This window comes from Marmota flaviventris, chromosome X (genome assembly GCF_047511675.1).
Source record: "Marmota flaviventris isolate mMarFla1 chromosome X, mMarFla1.hap1, whole genome shotgun sequence".
In the NCBI taxonomy this organism is placed as follows: domain Eukaryota; kingdom Metazoa; phylum Chordata; class Mammalia; order Rodentia; family Sciuridae; genus Marmota; species Marmota flaviventris.
Window position 1 is genome coordinate 92245558 of NC_092518.1, and position 19155 is coordinate 92264712.

Sequence of the window (19155 nt, forward strand, 5' to 3'; positions counted from 1 at the left end):
GTGATTTTAGAAGGAAATCCAGTCATTATTTATTTGGTTCCTCTCTCCTTGCTCTTTCACACATATATCCTGCTCTTTTCTTTGGGCCCTTCTTGGGGGATATCCTTCCTCCCAAATCACCCCCTGAAGCTGAGTTTGGGTATCAGTAGACACCTGAACACTCACTCTGAAGCTCTAATATGAAAGCTAGACCAGGACAGAGGGACAGCTGGGAGTTTGAGACAAATTTGCATAGCAGCTGTGTTAACTTTGGGCAAGTAAGTCACTTCAACTCACCAAGTCTTAGCTTCCTTACCAACAGTGAGAACATGTCCTTTATATGGAGGTTATGTGGATGACACATGACCATGAACGTAGCATAGGCCTGGCCCTTAGGGGTGCTCAATAAATATTTGCTTGATCAGAAAAACAGCCTCCCCCACCCCCACTGGGTGAGGGCCTCCATTGCCCCGTCTCTTTATACTCAGTCAGACACCAAGTTTATTTTTAGAAAAAAAAAGAGCAAAGTTTATTGAAACTTCAAGCTACATTTGAAAAATCAAAATCCAAATCCTGGAGACATACATCAGGATAAGGTGTCAGAAAGTGGAAAGTTCACTGTCACAGAACCCCCTTGGAAACAAATTTCCTGGGCACATCCCTCAGGCCCCAATGGGATCAAAGTCATTCCCTCATCCACAGCAGGATGCCATCTATCTGTTCAATTGAAAGTGTTCCACCAGAATTAAAAAAAAAAAGTTCTCAAATGACAATGTGAAGTCCAAGCTGATCTTCTCTCAACCCCATTCTATGTAGTCAGCACCAGTGAATGGTGGGTTTGGCATTCGAAAAAGGATTTCACATGTCTTCAGTGGAGAGTTGGGGAAAGAAAGGGTACAGCAGCAAGGCATTTGTGGCCGCATTCTGAGGGCTGGCCCTCCTCTCCCTGCCTTTACTCTTGAGTTTTACTTAATCTAAAGGACAAACTGGATCGACATGGTAAATGAGCACAGTCAAAGAATTAGCTTTAAGAGATAAGGGACCAGTCAATACTCCCAAAGCTGGTCAGGCCCTTCAACATGTAGGTGTATGTATATATGGATACATCGCTACACTAAGATATAGATCTAGCCCTATAAGTATATATACGCATTTATGGCTATATAGAAAAACTATGCCAATACTAACCAAACAGAACTTTGTAAGCGCTCATCCCAAAGCTGTAATCCCACACAGGGCTGTGCACAAAGCCATGCATTAGACCATATTAACCGACAGAAGGCTGACCTGGCTCAATCTCTCCCATCTGTGCCCCCTGCCTTGGCGAGGCAGGGGAGAAGGGAGAGGTTGCCTCTGCTTAAAACACAAGTGGCTTCTTCATAGAACAGTCATCAGGTGAAGCTGTTGAAGATGTCCATGGAAATGAAAAACAGACCCCTTTATACATTCTGGAGCAAACTGGCATCACATGTCAAACTACCTTTCTCCTTTGCCAGTTGCAGCTAAGTTGCCCAGGCCCTGGGAGCCCCCAGGGCGCAGTGGCATTAGAGGCTCACTGGCTTGGGGTTTTGAAGCCCCATGCAACTCAGCCTCCAGAGACCTGCTCTTTGTCAGGGGTCTGTCACTGGAGTGGACCCAGGTGGCCATGTCCTTGGGACATCTCTTGGCACCAGCTATGCTAGGTGTAAAGTTCTCCACGTGAGATGATGCTTGGGGAGCCAAAAACAAACCGGAAAGAACTAGGTAGAACAAGTTTCGTGGCTCTGCCCACCCTAAGGACAGAGCCACTTACACCGCAGAACCACCGGGGGCTTCAGGTGCTTGTGGGGATTCGGCAGCTGGCTCTTCAGGACTCAGCCGAGACTGGAACTTCTCCAGCTGTTCGGGGCTCGCCAGGGTCTTCAGGAGGGTGTTCTCACGCTCCAGCTGGGAGTTCTTCTCCACCAGCTCTCGGATCTGCTCCTTCAGTATCTCCACCTCCTCTCTCACAGCATACATCAGGTGATTCTTCACCAGATCCTGCCAAGGAGGAAACCACACAAAGAGATTCTTCAGCTATTAAGGCCCCTCTGCAGTACCTTCACCCTGCCATGGGGCTGCCTGCCCTAGCTTTCATGTTACTGCCTTGAAGCCTTCCCTCAGCATGCCACTCCTGTAGCCCAATTCCTCATAGCTCCTCTCTGAAGCACTTAAACCTTCACACAGGAGTACTGTAGAATTTGGGCCTTGCCAGAGTTGGGAGCCAGGTTTTGAAAAAGAAAGGTCCACCTTTCTGCAAGTTCCTAAAGATTTTCAAGTCTGGCTGTTGTAGGGACTTTTGGAGTGAGAATTCTACTGGTTGCTGGTTGGCCCAGCTGCTGGTCTAAATCAGGGGTCCACGGGGACCTGCAGCACACCCCATATTGTTGGTCTCCTTTACAAATCTTCACCAAAGAAATAAAATTGGTTATTTGGGAGTCTCTTCCCCTTCACAGGACACAGCACATTAGAGTCGCAGCTGGCCTGCAGCCTGGTTGGACAGGCATTTGCTGGTGGGGGGGTGTAGAGATTGCTCCATCCTCTCTGAATTTGATGACTGATTACACTAGGGGTGGGGAAGTGTGTCATTTAGGCTTCAGAGAACAATTAAGGGGCTTCTAATTGTGAGAGGCCCCGAGCCCCTATAGCCATTTTGCTTGCTCAGTGAAGTCTGACCTCTACCTGGTAAGCAGAGGGAGATGGTGTGGGGTGCTTGGCTTTCTATTTCCTCCCAACTTCTGACCCCAGCCCAGTCTCTGCAGAGGCACTGCAGTGCAGTTGCATCCAATTTGCTCTGGCCCCTGCCAACTGCAGGATACAAATACAAGAGTCTCAGCTCCCTGCCCTGCAGCAGCCCAGGAGGGAGCCAGAGGCTGCAGCAAAGCCCTGGGATGGAGGAGGGGGGGAGAAAGGGAGCCCAGCAAGGGTAGACTGCTGTAACTCTAACCAGACTTTACCAAATGTCACCAGGGAGGATAGGAATCTGGCTTTGGCTTTCTCAGGCCTTTGGCTAACAGCTTTTGTGCCCACCCCCTCAGTTCTGCCCAGAGTTACATAAGCAGCAGCTAAGTCTGGGGATGGGAATGACGCAGTGATGCCACTCACCATTGCCTGCTCAATCTTGTTGTCTATGGCCACCACGCTGGCTCCGGAGGCACTGTCAAGACAAAAGCAAAGCGACCTGTTACCCTCTCGGTTCCACTCTGAGTACCTGGCAGTTGTGACCAAAGTCTTCCATCTGCCCTGGGTCTTCCTCTCCCCTGCCTCCCTGGCCTGGAGTTCCAGGCAGTTTGGCAGCGGGTCCTTCTCTGGCCCCTGCAGGAAGCTGCACCTCCCCACCCAGGCTAGCTCAGCGATGCCGCCCGGAGTTCCTTGAGTTCCTACCGACCTGAGCAGCCCGGGTCCTGGGGCACATGGGCCAGCATAGCCTGCTCAGGGATACACAAACAATGAGGGCGCCAGGTCTAGGAAGGCCCCCGCCGCAGGCCCAAAAGGTCCCAGGCAAACCTACCGGGCTCAGAACCTAGCTAAGAATTTCTTCTCTGCTCAGAAGCTTCTGGCCTTCTCCCTGGTGGTGCACCCCTGCCCGCCCTTGATCCCTCTGCCTCTGGCTGCCTCTGCGGCTGCAGCAGCTGGTTCTCACGGCGCAGCAGCCGCAGGGACGCTCCAACGACGGCGGATCCCAGCGCGGTGGTGACCCCCCTTCCTGCGTCCCTTACCCCCGCCCCTTCCCAGGATGCTGCACCACAGGGAACTGGGGCCGGCAGCATAGGGCTCGCTCAGAGATCCAGCTCCCAGCCCAGCCCAGCCCCCGCCAGCGCCAGGCTGGAGCTGGGGCCAGTCGTTACCTGTTATCCAGCTTAACGGAAACCACATCCCCTCCAAGCAGGGAAGAGAAGAAGGAGATGGAGAAATTGTGCAGCTGATAGACCGCCACCTCCATGGGGGTCTGATACATTTCGGTGTTCATGGCTCGGATTGCCGGGGAGCTCGGGCAGTGCTTCGGACCTGCCTGGGCGGGCTGGGCAACCGCTGGCTGCTGGCAAGCTGTACCGGGCTGGGCTCCGCGCTGGAGTCTGGCCCTGGAGCTAGGAGGGGGGTGAGGGCAGCGGAGCGGACCCAAAGCCAGACAGGCGCTCCAGCTGGAGTTGAAGGGAAGTGCCTCGAGGGGTGTCACCTAGTGTGTCACAAACTCCACTGTCTCCAGTCCAACCCAGACTCAGAGATATTTCGGCTCCTGCTTCTTTATATAGGAGGAGCTGGCTGCGTCACATGGCGTCAGGGGCCATGCAAATGAGTCCTGTACCGGGCTTTGTGGCCCAGTAAAACCACATCCCCTCCCTGAACCTTAGACTGGGACTGTAAACAGTTCAGCACTTTCTTGTGCCAACTGGAATCTCCAAAGAGGACTCTGGAGATTGGTAAAACCCAAACTGGAGCTGTTTTGCAAAGAAATGAGAAACAACAGCCTAACAGGAGGCAGAAAGCACTCAGTAGAGGGCGGTGCTGCTTTTAAAAGCGCTTCTCCAGGTGTCAGCCAGAGTACCCTGATGGTTTTGCAGTGCTCTCATTGTCACTCCACGGACGCCCACCCTCACCATCAGAAGCCTTTCTCCTTCTGACTGCTCTCTCAGTCTCCCCCCAGCACATATACTGTGTCACCTGCACACTCACTCTTACTAATGCAGCTATCCTCTGACTTGGCTACCAGCCTGCTCCAAACTCCAAAACCCATCCGCCCATTTCTTCCTTAGAATTTACAGGTGTGGGAGTATCTACCTGTGTACTGACAGGTTCACATATTGGTGACATGCAAGGAATACACACAGAGGTCTGCATTAATCTGTTTATGCATGTGTATGGAGGAGAGGGTGTACAAGAGTGGATGAACATGTATGGGGGAGCAGCTAGGTTGGCAATAGAGGAGGTGGAGAAGAGATAGGGTATGAGAGTGGGCACAGGAATGACCACAGATACTACCCCTTTTCTCTTCGGTCTCCACACCTTACTCTGTAAATAAAATACATTCAACATAACCCAGGATCTCATGTCCCTATTTTTAAAAAGTAAATTTCACCATTATGTATATCTACAAGGCACTAATTTTAAAAATTAAGTAAAGGGAACAGGGTGAGTGCATAAGGAAGGGAACAGAGGGAGGGTATAAGGGAGGGAAAAGGGAAGTACTAGGGACTGAATTGGAGCAAATTATATTCCATGCTTGTATAATTATGTCAAAATGAATCCTAATGTTATGTATAACTAAAAGGAAACAATTTTTTGTTACTTTCCTCCACCATATATCAGATTGAACCTCAATATTATGTATAATTGTAATGCACAATAAAAACATAAGAAAATTTGTTACTTTCCTATGAAGAGCAAAGGACAAGAAAACTACTATATAAACCACCCAGGAAAAGTCCTGCCATGTGATGGGTCCAGCCATGCATATAGCAGTAGAAGGTATTTCATGGAAAGAGGACTCTGGGCCACAAGGAAAATGATATGTTTGTTGCCTAATAATAGTTATATATGTTTCCATCAAAACATATTTTCATTCTTTTCAGCCTCAAACTTAAAAAAAAAAAAAAAAAAGGCACGGGAGACTTGAGGTGTTTCTAGCTCCTTTCGCTCCTACCTAAGTGAGGCCACCTGGTGGACAGAAGCATAATTACATCTACAAGGGCAACCTAGGCAGGAAAAGGGATAGGTGATGCAACAGCACGTGTTATTTATACAAACGGGGGACCACAAGGAGAACACTGGGTTCCACCAAATATACAATAGTTTGGATAAAGTTAAGGCCAGTACCCATAAATCAGTGTTCCACAGGCTGTGGTCCAAAGAAATATCCTAATGCAATCACGCTACTGGAAAAGTACTGGGCCCTCTTATCAGCAAAGAGGGTAATTATTATTTGCTTCAGGATATTTCTCTTAACCAGGTACCTGGCACCAACACCCTAGCCAAAGCTCCAGCCAAACCCAGTCTGAAGGCCTTGATTGCATCTGGGTTTCCAGTACAGTTATGCCACCAAATAGCCAACATCTCTGGCTATGGCACGGGGCTCCACTGGTGGATTTCAGTGGTGGTAACATGTATAAAATGCTCATTATTATTTTCAAAGGGCTAGCCAATAAAACTACCCAAGCAAACCCACTGCCTTAGCCCACTTCTTCCTACTTTAGGTGGGAGATGATCCTCATCAAAGTATATTGTATAATTATGTCAAAATGAATCCTCATGTTATGTATAACATAACATTAGGACACAGGCTCTCTGAACCTGGTGTTTGCACTAAGCTGTGTGCAGTAGACTGAACAAAGTACAGACTATATTTATAGGTCATCAGAAAAGTTATCTGAGAAAAAAATACTTTAATCAATAGCTTAACTGATATTGGAATTCCCTGACATATTAATCTGCTCTTTGTGCCACCCAGAGCTTTCTTGGTCCAGGAAGAGTCTGGGTTGATCTTTCATTGCCTTGTTAATTTTTCCTAAACTATTGTTACCCATCCCAAGATTCCAAGGGAGGGTGAGGTAAAAAGGGGAGAGAAATAAGCTGGGTTGGCCAGGATTGGGAGGACACTGCTAGGAAAACAGGGTACAGGGCAGAAGTAAAACAGCTCTTTTGATGGGTGAGTCCCTTAGGTGAAAACAGAGGCAGAGAAATCCAGGCAGTTTGAAGAGGGATGGGAAAAAGGGTTAAGATTACTATCAGAGCTGTGTTTGAATTGTTCACTTATTATACTTCAATTAAAAAACAAGCTGAAGCTGGGCATGATGGTACACGCCTATAATCCCAGCAGCTTCAGAGGCTGAGGCAGGAGGATCACGAGTTCAAAACCAGCCTCAGCAACGTAGTGAGGCACTCAACTGAGCAAGATCCTGTCTCTAAATAAAATATTAAAAAGAGGCTAGGGATGTGTCCCAGTGACAAAGTACCTCTGGGTTCAATCCCTGGTACCAAAAAACAGAAAAAGCTGAAGCTGGGTGAAGTGGTGCAGGCCTGCAATCCCAGGGACTTGGGGAGGCTGAGGCAGGAGGATTGCAAGTTTGGGGCCAGCCTCAGCAACTTTCTGAGATCCTAAGAAACTTAGCAAGACCTTGTCTCAAAATTTAAAAAAATAAATAAAAATGACTGGGGGTATAGCTTAGTAGTAAAGTACCCTTTGATTCAATCCCCAATACCAAATAAATAAGAAAAGAAAAAGAAAAACCAAGCTTAATTTGAGACACACTGACCATAATTGCTACAATTAATGGAGCATCAGTTGTGGGCAGACACTGTGCTGGCTGTGCCATCATTTCACTTATGAAGAAACAGGGTCTGAGAGGCTACCTTGCCCAAGGTGGCAGAGCTAATAAATTTCAGACAGGTATAGTGGTGCATGCCTGTAATCTCAGTGACTCAGGAAGCTGAGACAGGAGGATCACAAGTTTGAGAACAGCCTGGGAAGCTTACCAAGACCCTATCTGAAAATAAAAAATAAAAATAGCTGGGATATAGCTCTCTGGTAGACTATCTCTAGGTTCAATCCACAGTATCTATTTCTCTCTGTCTCTCACTGTCTCTGTCTCTGTCTGTCTCTCTCTCTCACACACACAGCTAATAAATTGCAGATGTGGGACTTCAGTTCAAGTCTTCCTGATCATAGTACACTGTTCATAGTACACCCACTTGTGTAGTATTTTAAACCCACTTGTGTAGTATTTTAAACATGAAACCATGCTACGAAGCATCAAGAATTTCCCACACGGAACATCTTAAGTCAAAACATAAATTATCAGCACAGTGGAGCAGGGGATTGATTTTTTGAATGAGGGGAGACTTGAATGAATGAGTAGAGGCAGTTGGGGGATGGGTTGGAGGTGTCAAAGAGGGGTATGGAGGAAGAAAGGGTGAGGGGCAGGGGAAGTGTCCCTAGGATGCTGGCTGCACTAGTATTTGAGAGGCCAGAGGTTGACTTTGAATTCTGTAAGCACAGATAGTTTTCTGACCAGTTGGGGCCTGAAGAATATCTAAACTGTCCCAATGGGTTTTAGAAAAGGCACAAGTTCACTCACATTCATTCAAAAGGCAGTCAAATAGTCCTCAAAGAAAGCTATCTCCCTAGGAAATATTCACCCAAATTCCAGAATGGATATATAGTCTTGGGGAATACCCAGTATTCCAAATAAGGTGTGCAGTCTTGGAATAACAACCACAGTGCAGTCAAACCTCAAGTTCCTTAGGCCCTACTCACTGGCACCCTTAAATAATTCGTCCCTGCCTTTTTCTTTTCTTTTCTTTTTCTTTTTTTTTTTGGTAGCAGGGATTGAACCAGGAGCATTTTACACTGAGCCACATCCCCAGCCATTTTGATTTTTGATTTTCAGACAGTGTCTCACTAAATTGCTTAGGGCCTCTCTAAGTCGCTGAGGCTGGCTTTCAACTAGCAATTTTCCTGCCTCAAACTCCAAATCTTCTGGGATTACAGGCATGTGTTACTGCTCCCAGATCCCACCCTCTCTTCTTGCTATGCTCAGCTTTTGGGAGAAGATCAACAAGAAAATAAGTTCATATCTGGGATTTAGTTAAAAAAAACAAACTTCAAAAAGATGCCTGGTCCCAGTCCAGTTAGGGCCAATCTCTCATCCACATAGCTACCTTTAATTCTGTTATGTGAGAAATGATCACCCCGAGGCCTTATGATCCTCTATTATTAAAATGACTAGATCCCAGAATCCAATAGAAGATGACAATGGACTTAAATGTCTCTGTACAAAGATTTTCTAACAACAAGGACAAGGGAGATAGAGATAGTTAGTAGGGGTAGGAGGAGGAAGAGGAACCCAAAGTTTTTTTTTTTTTTTTTTTAACCCTTGGCACATCAGAAAATTCCTCTGCCCTTGGCTGTGGTGCACACCTGTAATCCTAGTGGCTGGGGAGGCTGAGGCGGGAGGATCGTGAGTTCAAACCCAGCCTCAGCAAAGGCGAGGCACTAAGCAACTCAGTGAGACCCTGTCTCTAAATGAAATACAAAAATAGGGCTGGGGATGTGGCTCAATGGTTGAGCATCCTCGAGTTCAATCCCTGGTACCAAAAAATAAAAAAAAAAAATTCCTCTGCCCAGAAGGATGATTCCAAGTTCAAAGCCAGCCTCAGTAACTTAGTGAGGCCCTAAGCAACTTTGTGAGACCTTGTTTCAAAATAAAAATAAAAATAAAATAAAATAAAAATGAGCTGGGGATGTGATGTGGCTCAGTGGTTAAGTGCCCTTCAGTTCAATATCTGGAACTAAAAAAAAAAAGAAAGAAAATTCCTCTGCCCAGAACAGCTGCACTAAACCTTAGAGAGTATAGAAGTTTGTGCTATACATGATATCCATTATCCAATCTAATATTTCTGAGTAATGTGCTGATCCTTGAAACTTTAAGTGTCCTTGTGTCCTATGAAGGTGGGCCACATACAGGAAGCAGTGGCCTAGCTTCAATAGCCCTGCAACAGCCAGGCATGGTGGTGCATGCCTGTAATCCCAACAGCTCTGGCGGCTGAGGCAGGAGGATTGCAAGTTCAAAGCCAGCCTCAGTAATTTAGTGAAGCTCTAAGCAACTCGGCGAGACCCTGTTTCTAAATAAAATATAAAATAGGGCTGGAGAGGTGGCTCAGTAGTCAAGTGCCCCTGAATTCAATCCCTGGTACCCTCCTGAAAAAAAGGCTTGGGGTATGGCTCAATGGTTAAATACCCCTGGGTTTAATCACTGCTACATTCCCCCCTGCAAAAAAAAAAAATCCAAAAATAAACAAACAAAAAATAGCTCTGCAACAGTAATATTCATAAATATTGTCAAACTCTCCTTCTTACATCCCAGAATTTACAACACAGGCTAAATCCAGAGTCAGTGCAGCAAAAAGCGCCTGATGAGCGAGGCCCTTCACTGTCTCTCTAGCTTTAATGCCATGGGACTTTGTGACAAAACAGACACTGCTGACTCTCTCTCAGGGGCAACCTTCTAGCGGAGGAGAACATAATGAGGATGGAGCCAACTCCCCCCATTTCAGGAGATTCTAGAAGCCAACTTATTCTCTTTGAGCTGGAAGAAGAGTCTAAGCATCCCCGCTGGTCTCTTCTACTTCAAAAGCCACCCTCTTCAGGACAAGATCCCTTCTAACTCCCGGTTCCCACGGGACAGGGAAAGGGTGACTGGGCAAAGTCTGAGCAGCAGAAGCCTCAGGAAGACTCTCAACATGCTGACAAGGGGGTGGCGAGCAAGCTCAGGGAGGGTGCGGTTGGATGGGGGAGGCAGTGAGGAGGAACATCTCACTTCCCCTTTTGTCACATTTGAAGCATTGTGTACCATACAGCCAAAAGGAAATTATTTATAGGCAAGTCTTCCTTATTTTCTAGAGGGAATGTTCCACCCAAGGATTCGGCAACATTGCCAGCAAAACACAGGGTCCTATGTCGGGAGAAGTGGAAAAAGACACCATGCAAGAGGTGTGGGACAAGCCACAAAGCAAACACTGGGTTAGGAGCTGGAAAAGGAAATACAAAAAGGATATTGAGCCCTAGAGCGCACAGTGCTGATGAGACAGGTTGAAAAACACCCCCCCACACACACACATCCTGCGGCCCCCTTCCAACTGAGGCTCTGTCTAGTTCTCATTACTTACTTGTCCCTTTTTCTGAAGAGGCTTGGGGAATAAGGAGGCTGAAATGCCATAGTTTAATTTTTCCTTCCTTCTCTCTTATCTTCTCTCTTCCCCTCTGGTTCCACTCCAATGTGGGAGACTACAGACAGGAAGGCCACTGCCACTTACATAGTTATTTTGTCTTCATGGAAAATCCCCAAAGTCCAGAAGGAGGGAAGCAAGAAGGAAAGACGATGACAGAGAAAGTGCCTTGTTCTCTGTGGATCATGTGAAGTGCCCTGCATGGACACGGCTGGGAGTCCCGACTTTGTAGGGGGCAAGAAAATGGGGAGGAGGGTATAGAAAGTGATGGGGGATGGGAGGGAGCCCAAGGAGAATCCTCATAGAGAGGTGGATACTCTCTTGGAGAAGCAGCTCTAGCAAATGATTTTGGGCACACCCTGGTACTAGATGATGGCAAGAGCAATGAATTGTGCCTTTCAGCTTCCTCCTGGACAGGGTCCCGTGTGAGCTTCACAAACAATCTCTGAGTGACACTAGGATGGCAGGCGGCAGAGCCATACCCTGTTTTAGCAAGGGATTCTACCCCACCCGCCCATATTCAGAGAAGCCCAAAACTACTCTTCAAATCATCTTTATCACCCCAACTTCGATGACTTACCATGGTGGGGGGCTGTCCTGGCATCTGGCATCTCATCTGGACTAGAAGTATTAGTGATTTATCCAGGAATTTAGTCAAAAGCTTAGTGGATCTTAAATTTCATGAACCTGTGTCAATTTTTATGCCTGTCTCCTTTCCTCTTATGCGTTTCAGCTGGGAAAATTTACCTCCATAATTTTTCTAAACCTTCTCATTTTCTACCCTCCCCATTATCCAGCTACAAGTACAAAACAGATATTCCTAAAAAAGAGGTTTGTAAAATTAACCCTGGTAAATGGAATCGCATTCCTTTCTCTTCCCCACACTCACTGTCATTAATATTCAATTCAATTCAGTTAAGTTGACTGAATACGTATTCAAAGCCCAAGGCACATTTCAGAAAAGCATTAAAAAGCAAACCAGGAATACAAGCCCCGAATTGTGCATCCTTCCAAAATATCCCGAGTTTGTGGCAAATTCAGAAAGATTTCCCTACTTGTTAGACCTCAGTGAAAGGCTTGCTACAGGAAAAAAATCTGGGGCTCTGAGGTGCACAGTACAGTAGCTTGGAGTTCAGGAGGATTACACCACTCCCATCCCTGAACACTACTTCACTCCAAAAGATGGGGTGTGTTTTTCTTCTTCCCACTGTGCCCTTCAGCCAGTGCCTTCCTGACTGGGAGTAAAGCAGCAGTCCTGAAGCTTAGGGTTTCTATAGGACCTACAGCCCCTCCGACACTGTGGCCAGTAGTGACAGGAAGCATCCCTTACCCTGATTCCCTTCCTTAACACCAAGAGTTTGTTTTAATTTTTTTTTTTTTTTTGGTGCCGGGGATTGAACCCAGGGGTGCTTAACCATGGAGCCACATCCTCAGTCCTTTTTATTTTTATTTAGAGATAGGGTATCACTGACTTGCTTAGAGCCTTGCTAAATTGCTGAGGCTGGCTTTGAACTTTTGACCCCCTACCTCAGCCTCTGAGTTGCTGTGATTACAGGCATGTGCCACTGCACCTGACTCAACACCAACAGTTTGTAAAGCAAGGGAATAAGGTACAGGTGTTTGTTTTCTGAGTTGCCAGCCTGTCCTTCTGAGAAGGGGCTCTTGGCTTTCCTCCTTTGGTCAGCTATCTTACCCTTGTGCCATCTCCTTAAAAGCAGATGATAAAATTCCTTGTCCTTCCTTACAGACCAGTAAGCATTGTCAGGTATGCAAAAAGCCCCCTTCTATGGGTTGGGGATATAGCTCAGTTGCTTGCCCTGGGTTCAATCCCTAGCACCACCACAAAAAAAAAGAAAGAAAAAAAAAGCCCCCTTCTCATAGACCACCCTCTGGAAATCCTGGTACACTGCCTTTCTGGGGCTGGGAAAGAAAGCATCAAAAACATGGCCACTATCCACATTAACTGTTCTGCAGAAGCCCTCCGCCAGCCTATCCCCACCAACAGGACACTGGCAGGGCCTCTTCCCATCCCCTCTGCTCTGTAGAGCCATCCCACTGGCCAAAATTCTAAGTAATTTTCTCCGGCAGTTGCCAAGGTTACTTTGAGGAAAGACTTAGGGCTATGGGCAGTGCTTGGAAAAAGCCAAGAGAGTCTTGTCAGGGAGGCAGAGCCAGCAGACAAGGGGCCTGTGGAGAGAGCAGGGGCCCTGAGCTGGAGCACCTGGCTCTCCACTGTGGGCCCCACTGTAGAATGGTGACCTTTGAAGTGGTACAGGTTCACTAAGGAACAAAAGGATGGTTAATAATGCTGGGCCTCTTCAGGGGCTCCAGCTCCTCAGCCACTACGGGTAAGCATTACGAGCATCCTAGGGCCCTCATATTGTGCTCTTGAGCCCTTGCTTACCTCACAGTAACACTCTTCATTGTGGGCTCACTTGAGGTGGCTCCTTGATCCTGTGTTGCAGTACTCTATGACTTGTGAAGAGCAGCTCTGCTGATTGCAAAGGGCCTCTGGCTCTGCAGATTCCTCCCCCCCCCCCACCCGCTTCCTTGATGAGAGAAGACCGCCCACCTCAGGTGGGGGGCAGGGGGAACACTACTCCCAAAACAGAAAAAAAAGGAGAGAAACAGGGTGAGCTTCTCTCTGGGCAGGGCCCTCCAACCATGGGAACAGTGCCAGGAAACTCAAAAGAGTAGTGGGCGGGGTTAAGGAAAGCCTCCCGCCTGGTTTAAGAATTGCTGACAAGGAATTACATACACCTTATCAGGAAGAAAGGGAAGCACAAAGCACTCACACATTTATGCAAACACCTTCTCCAGCCTTTCGCAGTCTGATTCTCAGAGATAGTGAGACAGATAGGTCATCATATCTCTTTCTCTCTCTTTTTACTGTTGCCAGCTTCCCCATGACCCCAAAGGGGCAGTAATGCCACAAGGTGTGGCAAGATGGCAAGGCAGGATATTTAGTTTAAGCTAGAGTGTCGAAAGTCATGGCCTCTGCTTTCTCTAACATCCAGAGTTGGCTGCATGTTGTACAGGGGTCATAGGTGGCAAGGTCTTAAAGGGAAACTTGGGGTGGCAATCAGGTGGGCACAAGGAGAACCAGCTTGAATGGTCACACTGCACCCTGTGAACAGGAAGTCCCGGAACTGCAGTTTTCAAAGACGTCAATCAAACATTATAATGGACTCTTTTAAATGAGGGAGAATAAAAGACAAGCACCATTTGTACACAATCAATCACATGGATGCCTAAGGCATCCCACAGACTCCTCCTGAGGACAGTTCTAACTAGAGCCAGTCCTGAAAAAAGTGCCCTCTGTGTCTGGCTACCTCAGAAGTATGATCTCAAGGGCATTGAGAAAAAAAAAATCCCTCTCAGTCAGAGCTGTTTCCCAGACTTGCTACTGAGGTACCTAGAAAGGTCACCACCAGAGTCATGACTTTGATTTCCAGTGATCTGTCCTACAATTCTATACACTAAGAGGAAGAAAAGTTTCTTTTTCAATGCAAAAGCCTTGAGAAGGTGCCACATTCAGTCACTAACAGTTCAAGCACTTCAGTATGACCTAAATTATCGTTTTACTTTCAACAGGGTAGTGAGTGATGAATCAGAGTCAGAAGATAACTGGACACACAGCAAGTAAACCTTGAGAGTGGATTGGGGAGAGAAAGAAATGGATCTGGATGAGATTCTTAAAACTAGAATCACCTGAGAAGATTTGTACAGGGCTCTAGCTCTAGCAAGTCATGCGGGATGGGTCTGGAGCTGGGGGAGGATATTTTTCAAGTGATTTCAATATAGCTCTTTTTGCACCAGTTTATAGAACTCCTTTTAAGAATTGCTGACAAGAGGGGGTGGGATGTAGCTCAGTGGTAAAGCACTTGCTTAGCGTGCACAAGGGCTCAGGTTCAATATCCAACAAACCTACCCCCGCCCCCTGCAAAGAAAGCCGGGCATGGCAGTGCACACCTGTAATCTCAGCAATTTGGCAGGCTGAGGTAGGATGATTGCAAGTTCGAGGCCAGCCTCAGCAACTTAGTGTAGCCCCTAACTCAAAATAAGAAAAAGGGCTGGAGATGTAGATCAGTGGTAAAGTGCCCCTGGGTTCACTTCCCAGCACCCTCCCCCCCCACACACAAAGGAACTGCTGACAACAAATACACACTCCTCATCAGGAAGAAAGAGAAGCACAGGGCACAGGGCACGGTCTTTTTATTGAACCTACTCTGATTTATATCCAAATCTTTGGCAAAATTTGCCTCTCTCTTATGAGAAACAAATTTCTTCTAAGACACTTCACAGTTGTCAGTGGGAACTCTCCACCTGGGAGGTTGGGGTTTGGGGGCACATCACAGTGGGGAAGAGAAAAGAACCCAGGCCAGAGAACAGAAAGGGGCTAATATTTTTCTTGTGTTTGGTCAATGAACCAGCCCTACCTCCCTTCTACAGAAGCCAGCTTTCCTGTAGCCCAGTGACTGTCACCACCCAGTCAAATATGGGTTGATTCCCAGGTTAACTGGAGGGGGTGACTCATTCCCCATCAGGAACCTGCTGAGGCTGACTACAAACATACCTATCACCACCCTGATCCAAGCTTGGAGCTCACCTGCCCCTTCCATGATCACCCCATTCCATGGCTTGTGAGCTTCTCCCTGGCAATGAGGCTGCCTCTACTGCTCACAACTCCCTACTGCCAAGGGGGATTGAGAAGGGGATTCACTGTTCTTTGTGGTACCATCCGGCCTGTGCTTGGGTATTTTATTTTTATGTTTAAATTACACTGCCTGCTAGGTTTGGGGCTTATAAATAAACAAAGGCTATGCTTCCCTCCAAGGCCTGGACTGCCTAGCTCCCTACCAGCAGCACAGTGACCCTTTTAACCTCTTCTCTCACTCCTTGAGTCAGTTCATGTTGTGGGTAGGGTTGGAAAAAAAAAAGATATTTTGAGTTGGGTCAAAAGCCTAGAAATTCTTACTACCAGCCTAAACTATCATCGCCGAACCATTCCTGATGACATGAATACTAAGCACTGAAGTCACCTTACCAAGTACAAACTTCTTTGAAAAGCCATACATGACTATGAAGATAAAGCACACAAATGGAAAATTCCAAGTATCAGAGTTGATTATTTTTGAAAAACTACTTACAGATGTCTTTATGCCACCAAGTAAAGACAGAAGTGCCCAGGTCTTTGTGGGTGGAAACTTTATGGGCATGAGAGGCATTAAAGACCTATGGACAGCAGAGCATGGTGGGCCTGACCAGGAAAAGCTTCTTGCCAATGCTCATACACCTTAAAAAATAAGAGGAACACTAGCCCCTATGTCCTGGGATAGGACTCTAACAGCAAACTACTGAATCCTGGTCAACAGTTCTGACATCCTGTTATTTGCTAAAACTAATAATACTGTGGAGTTTGTTGACAGAGTTGCAAAAGAGCTAAAGCAAATATGGAAACTGAGGAACAGCCAACTGTAGACAGTTACTAGCTCAGCAGTTGGGAAGAAAGGAGTCTTAGAGATCTTCCTTGGACATCTTGGGGAACCAAGGCCTGAGCACAGTTAGGAGATAACCTAGAGACATCTGTCATGCCACCAGGTGAGTTCTCTCCAACAATAGGCTGCTGCAATGATGAGTTTGATTCATATGGCTGATACTGATCCTTCAGACAAATAGTTGTGATAAGCAGAACTGAGAGGGACTCTCCTGATGCATATGTGAAGGGAGGGACTCCCTGAGGACTGCCCTAGCACCCATTCTAGATGAACTTGATCAAGTGAGAATTAAATTAAGTCAGGAGGACAGAATTCTCTTTCCACATTGGCCATTAACTAGTTGGAGGACTGCACAGAAGCTTCAAAACATCCTACAGGGTTTTATCCTCATCCCTGAAATGAAAATTGTGCTCTTTCTCTCCTATAACATATACATACATGCATGGTATACATGTTTATAGATGCTCTAAGGTTTGGAAACATAGGTAATTGCATTTTATGTTTTTAACAGATTAAAGATTATTTTTATGGACCTAGTACCTTTACTTTATTTATTTATTTATTCATTTATTTATTTATTTTTATGTGACACTGAGGATGGAATCCAGTGCCTCAAACATGCTACACAAGTGCTTTACCACTGAGCCACAACCCCAGCACAGATAAAAGATGTTCTTGATGGCATTATATATATTTGGTTTATATTTCCAAACTTATGGATACCCTGTAGGCGGCATTCTTGAGTTCTTCGGAGAGTGAAAAAGGGCCATATTAATATGATAAACTCTGTGATGAGTAAGGGTCCTGATCCCCTAATCACCCCTGGTAAAATGGCTCTCCAAATGTGTAGCACTTACAAAGCTGTTTCAAAGTCTAACACTTCTAAACTTTTGTCCAGTTGTGATTTTTGTTCCCATAGTTCCACAAATTATCCATACTACCTATGGGGAAGGGTGGTTTGTGGAATTATTGTTAACATGAATCAGTATTTAAATTATTCTTTTGGAGTTCATAGCAATCTTTCCAGTACAAAGGACTTCTAACTTGCACATTTTTTTCTGTACTGGGGATTGAACCCAGGAGTACTCTACCCCTAAGCTATTTCCCCAGCCCTTTTTATATTTTGAGACAAGGCCTCACTAAGTTGCTGAGGCTAGCCTCAAACTTTGAGATCCTCTTGCCTCAGCCTCCTGAGTTGCTGGGATTACAGCAACTCAGGTGTGTGCCACCATTGCCTGTCCTGACTTATACAACTTTTTGACCTTGAGAGCCTCTTTGATGGCAAAGTCAGTCATCAGCAGGACCTCTATTGCTTCAGGCACAGCCAGAGAGGCCCATGATTAAAAGTGGGCAACAGGCAACAAAAAGACTCAAGTAAGCATCCATTGGCTTCCTAGATTAGAATATATGTTCTGTGAGGGCAGGGGCTTGTCTTATCTATCATTGTACCCCCATGGCATGGACACAGGGCAAATGTGGTTAATAAATAAATAAAAGAACTGGCTAAGTGTTAGAATTTTGCTAAGGGCCCCAGTGGAGAAGAACTAGGCAAATTCATGTATTAGCGTTTTGTTAACACTTGAATTTGGGAACAGTCATTGTTTGAGAGAAATTCTGCAGTTAAAATACGAAAGACCTGTGAAAATCAAACATACTTGGAAAACCCAAACACAGTTTAATTGAATAAGTGGTCACTAATGACCTGAAAGCAAGGCCCTACCTCTTAAATAAAAGGGATAATTTACCCAGCTATGTGCTCCTGATTCTCCAGTAATGCTGTGACTTTGGTCACTTTCCATCTTTAGCTAAAGGGGCTGGGTCACTTGCGAACAGGTCACACACAGGGAGCAGTAGAGGGTGATAAAGCCCAGGAGCAGGGCAGCCAAGTCTCAGCTGGCACCAATATCAAAGAGGGACTTAGGGCTAGCAGGCCTGATTCTCTGAGTGACAGCCATGTAACTAGAATGATGGGGCAGGGGTGGGGAATGACAAAATAATCCCAAATAAAAATATCCTGATGCTTACCAAGAGAAAGGAAATCCTAATCATTAATGTCATCCTTGGGTTTGAAATCTTGAGGTGCCCTATTAAAATGAAAGGTCTTTCTCAGAGGGGGAACTATTTAGTTTTTCTCAGGGAAGGAACATGATGACCTCTTCAGCTTGGTCTGAACAGTAGGGGGCTTCTGGGAGAAGTGACTCAGACTTGCTAAATATAGATTGGTGTTGTGCTGGGGGCTTATCACAATGGGTACTTGTTACCTGGCGGCCTTGGGCTTTCTGGTGACATGCAAATGCTCCCAAACAGCTGTCAAAAAAACCAAATTGCTTGTGAATGGGCAGCTTTAAGAGTAATAGAGTTTATGGGGCTGTGGTTGTAGCTCAGTGGTAGAGCACTTGCCTAGCATGTGTGAGGCACTGGGTTCGATTCTCAGCACCACATAAAAATAAATAAATAAAATAAAGGTATTAAAAAAAGAGTAATAGAGTTTATGGCTCCTGAGCACAGTTGGGAGATAACCTAGAGACATCTGTCATGTCACCAGGTGAGTTCTCTCCAACAATAGGCTGCTGCAATGATGGGTTTCACCCATGTGGCTGATACTGATCCTTCAGACAAATAGTTGTGATAAGGAGAATTGAGAGGGACTCTCCTGATGCATTAAGGGAGTTAAGGGAGGGACTCCCTAAGGACTGCCGTAGCACCATTCTAGATGAACTTGATCAAGTGAGAATTAAATTGTCAGGAGGACAGAATTCTTTTTCCACATTGGCCATTAGCTAGCTGGAAGACTGCATAGAAGGCTTCCAGATCCTCATGACTGAAATGGCAATCATACTATTCCTCTCCTATAGCATACACACCATGCAAGGTGATTGCTTTTTCCATCTCTTCTTGGTAAATAAAAACAAACTGTTATGCTGGGCACAGAGATGGG

General features: G+C 46.1%; 1 protein-coding gene across 3 annotated transcripts in view; it reads right to left on the reverse strand.

Moving 5' to 3' along the window:
• Positions 1-479: 479 nt before the first annotated feature.
• Positions 480-19155, reverse strand: part of Tsc22d3 (TSC22 domain family member 3) — a 65537-nt gene continuing 46861 nt past the window's right edge. Inside the window, exons 1-3 of one of the 3 annotated variants that reach the window (XM_027934794.2) lie at positions 3846-4232; positions 3103-3154; positions 480-1998 (exon numbers count right to left, since the gene is read on the reverse strand). In XM_027934794.2, the coding sequence (XP_027790595.1) occupies positions 1768-1998; positions 3103-3154; positions 3846-3967 (405 nt within the window). In that variant the 5' untranslated portion in view covers positions 3968-4232 and the 3' untranslated portion in view covers positions 480-1767. Of the gene's footprint in view, positions 1999-3102; positions 3155-3508; positions 3617-3845; positions 4233-19155 lie in introns of those variants that run through there. The other 2 variants (XM_071606574.1, XM_027934770.2) reach the window with 2 other exon arrangements.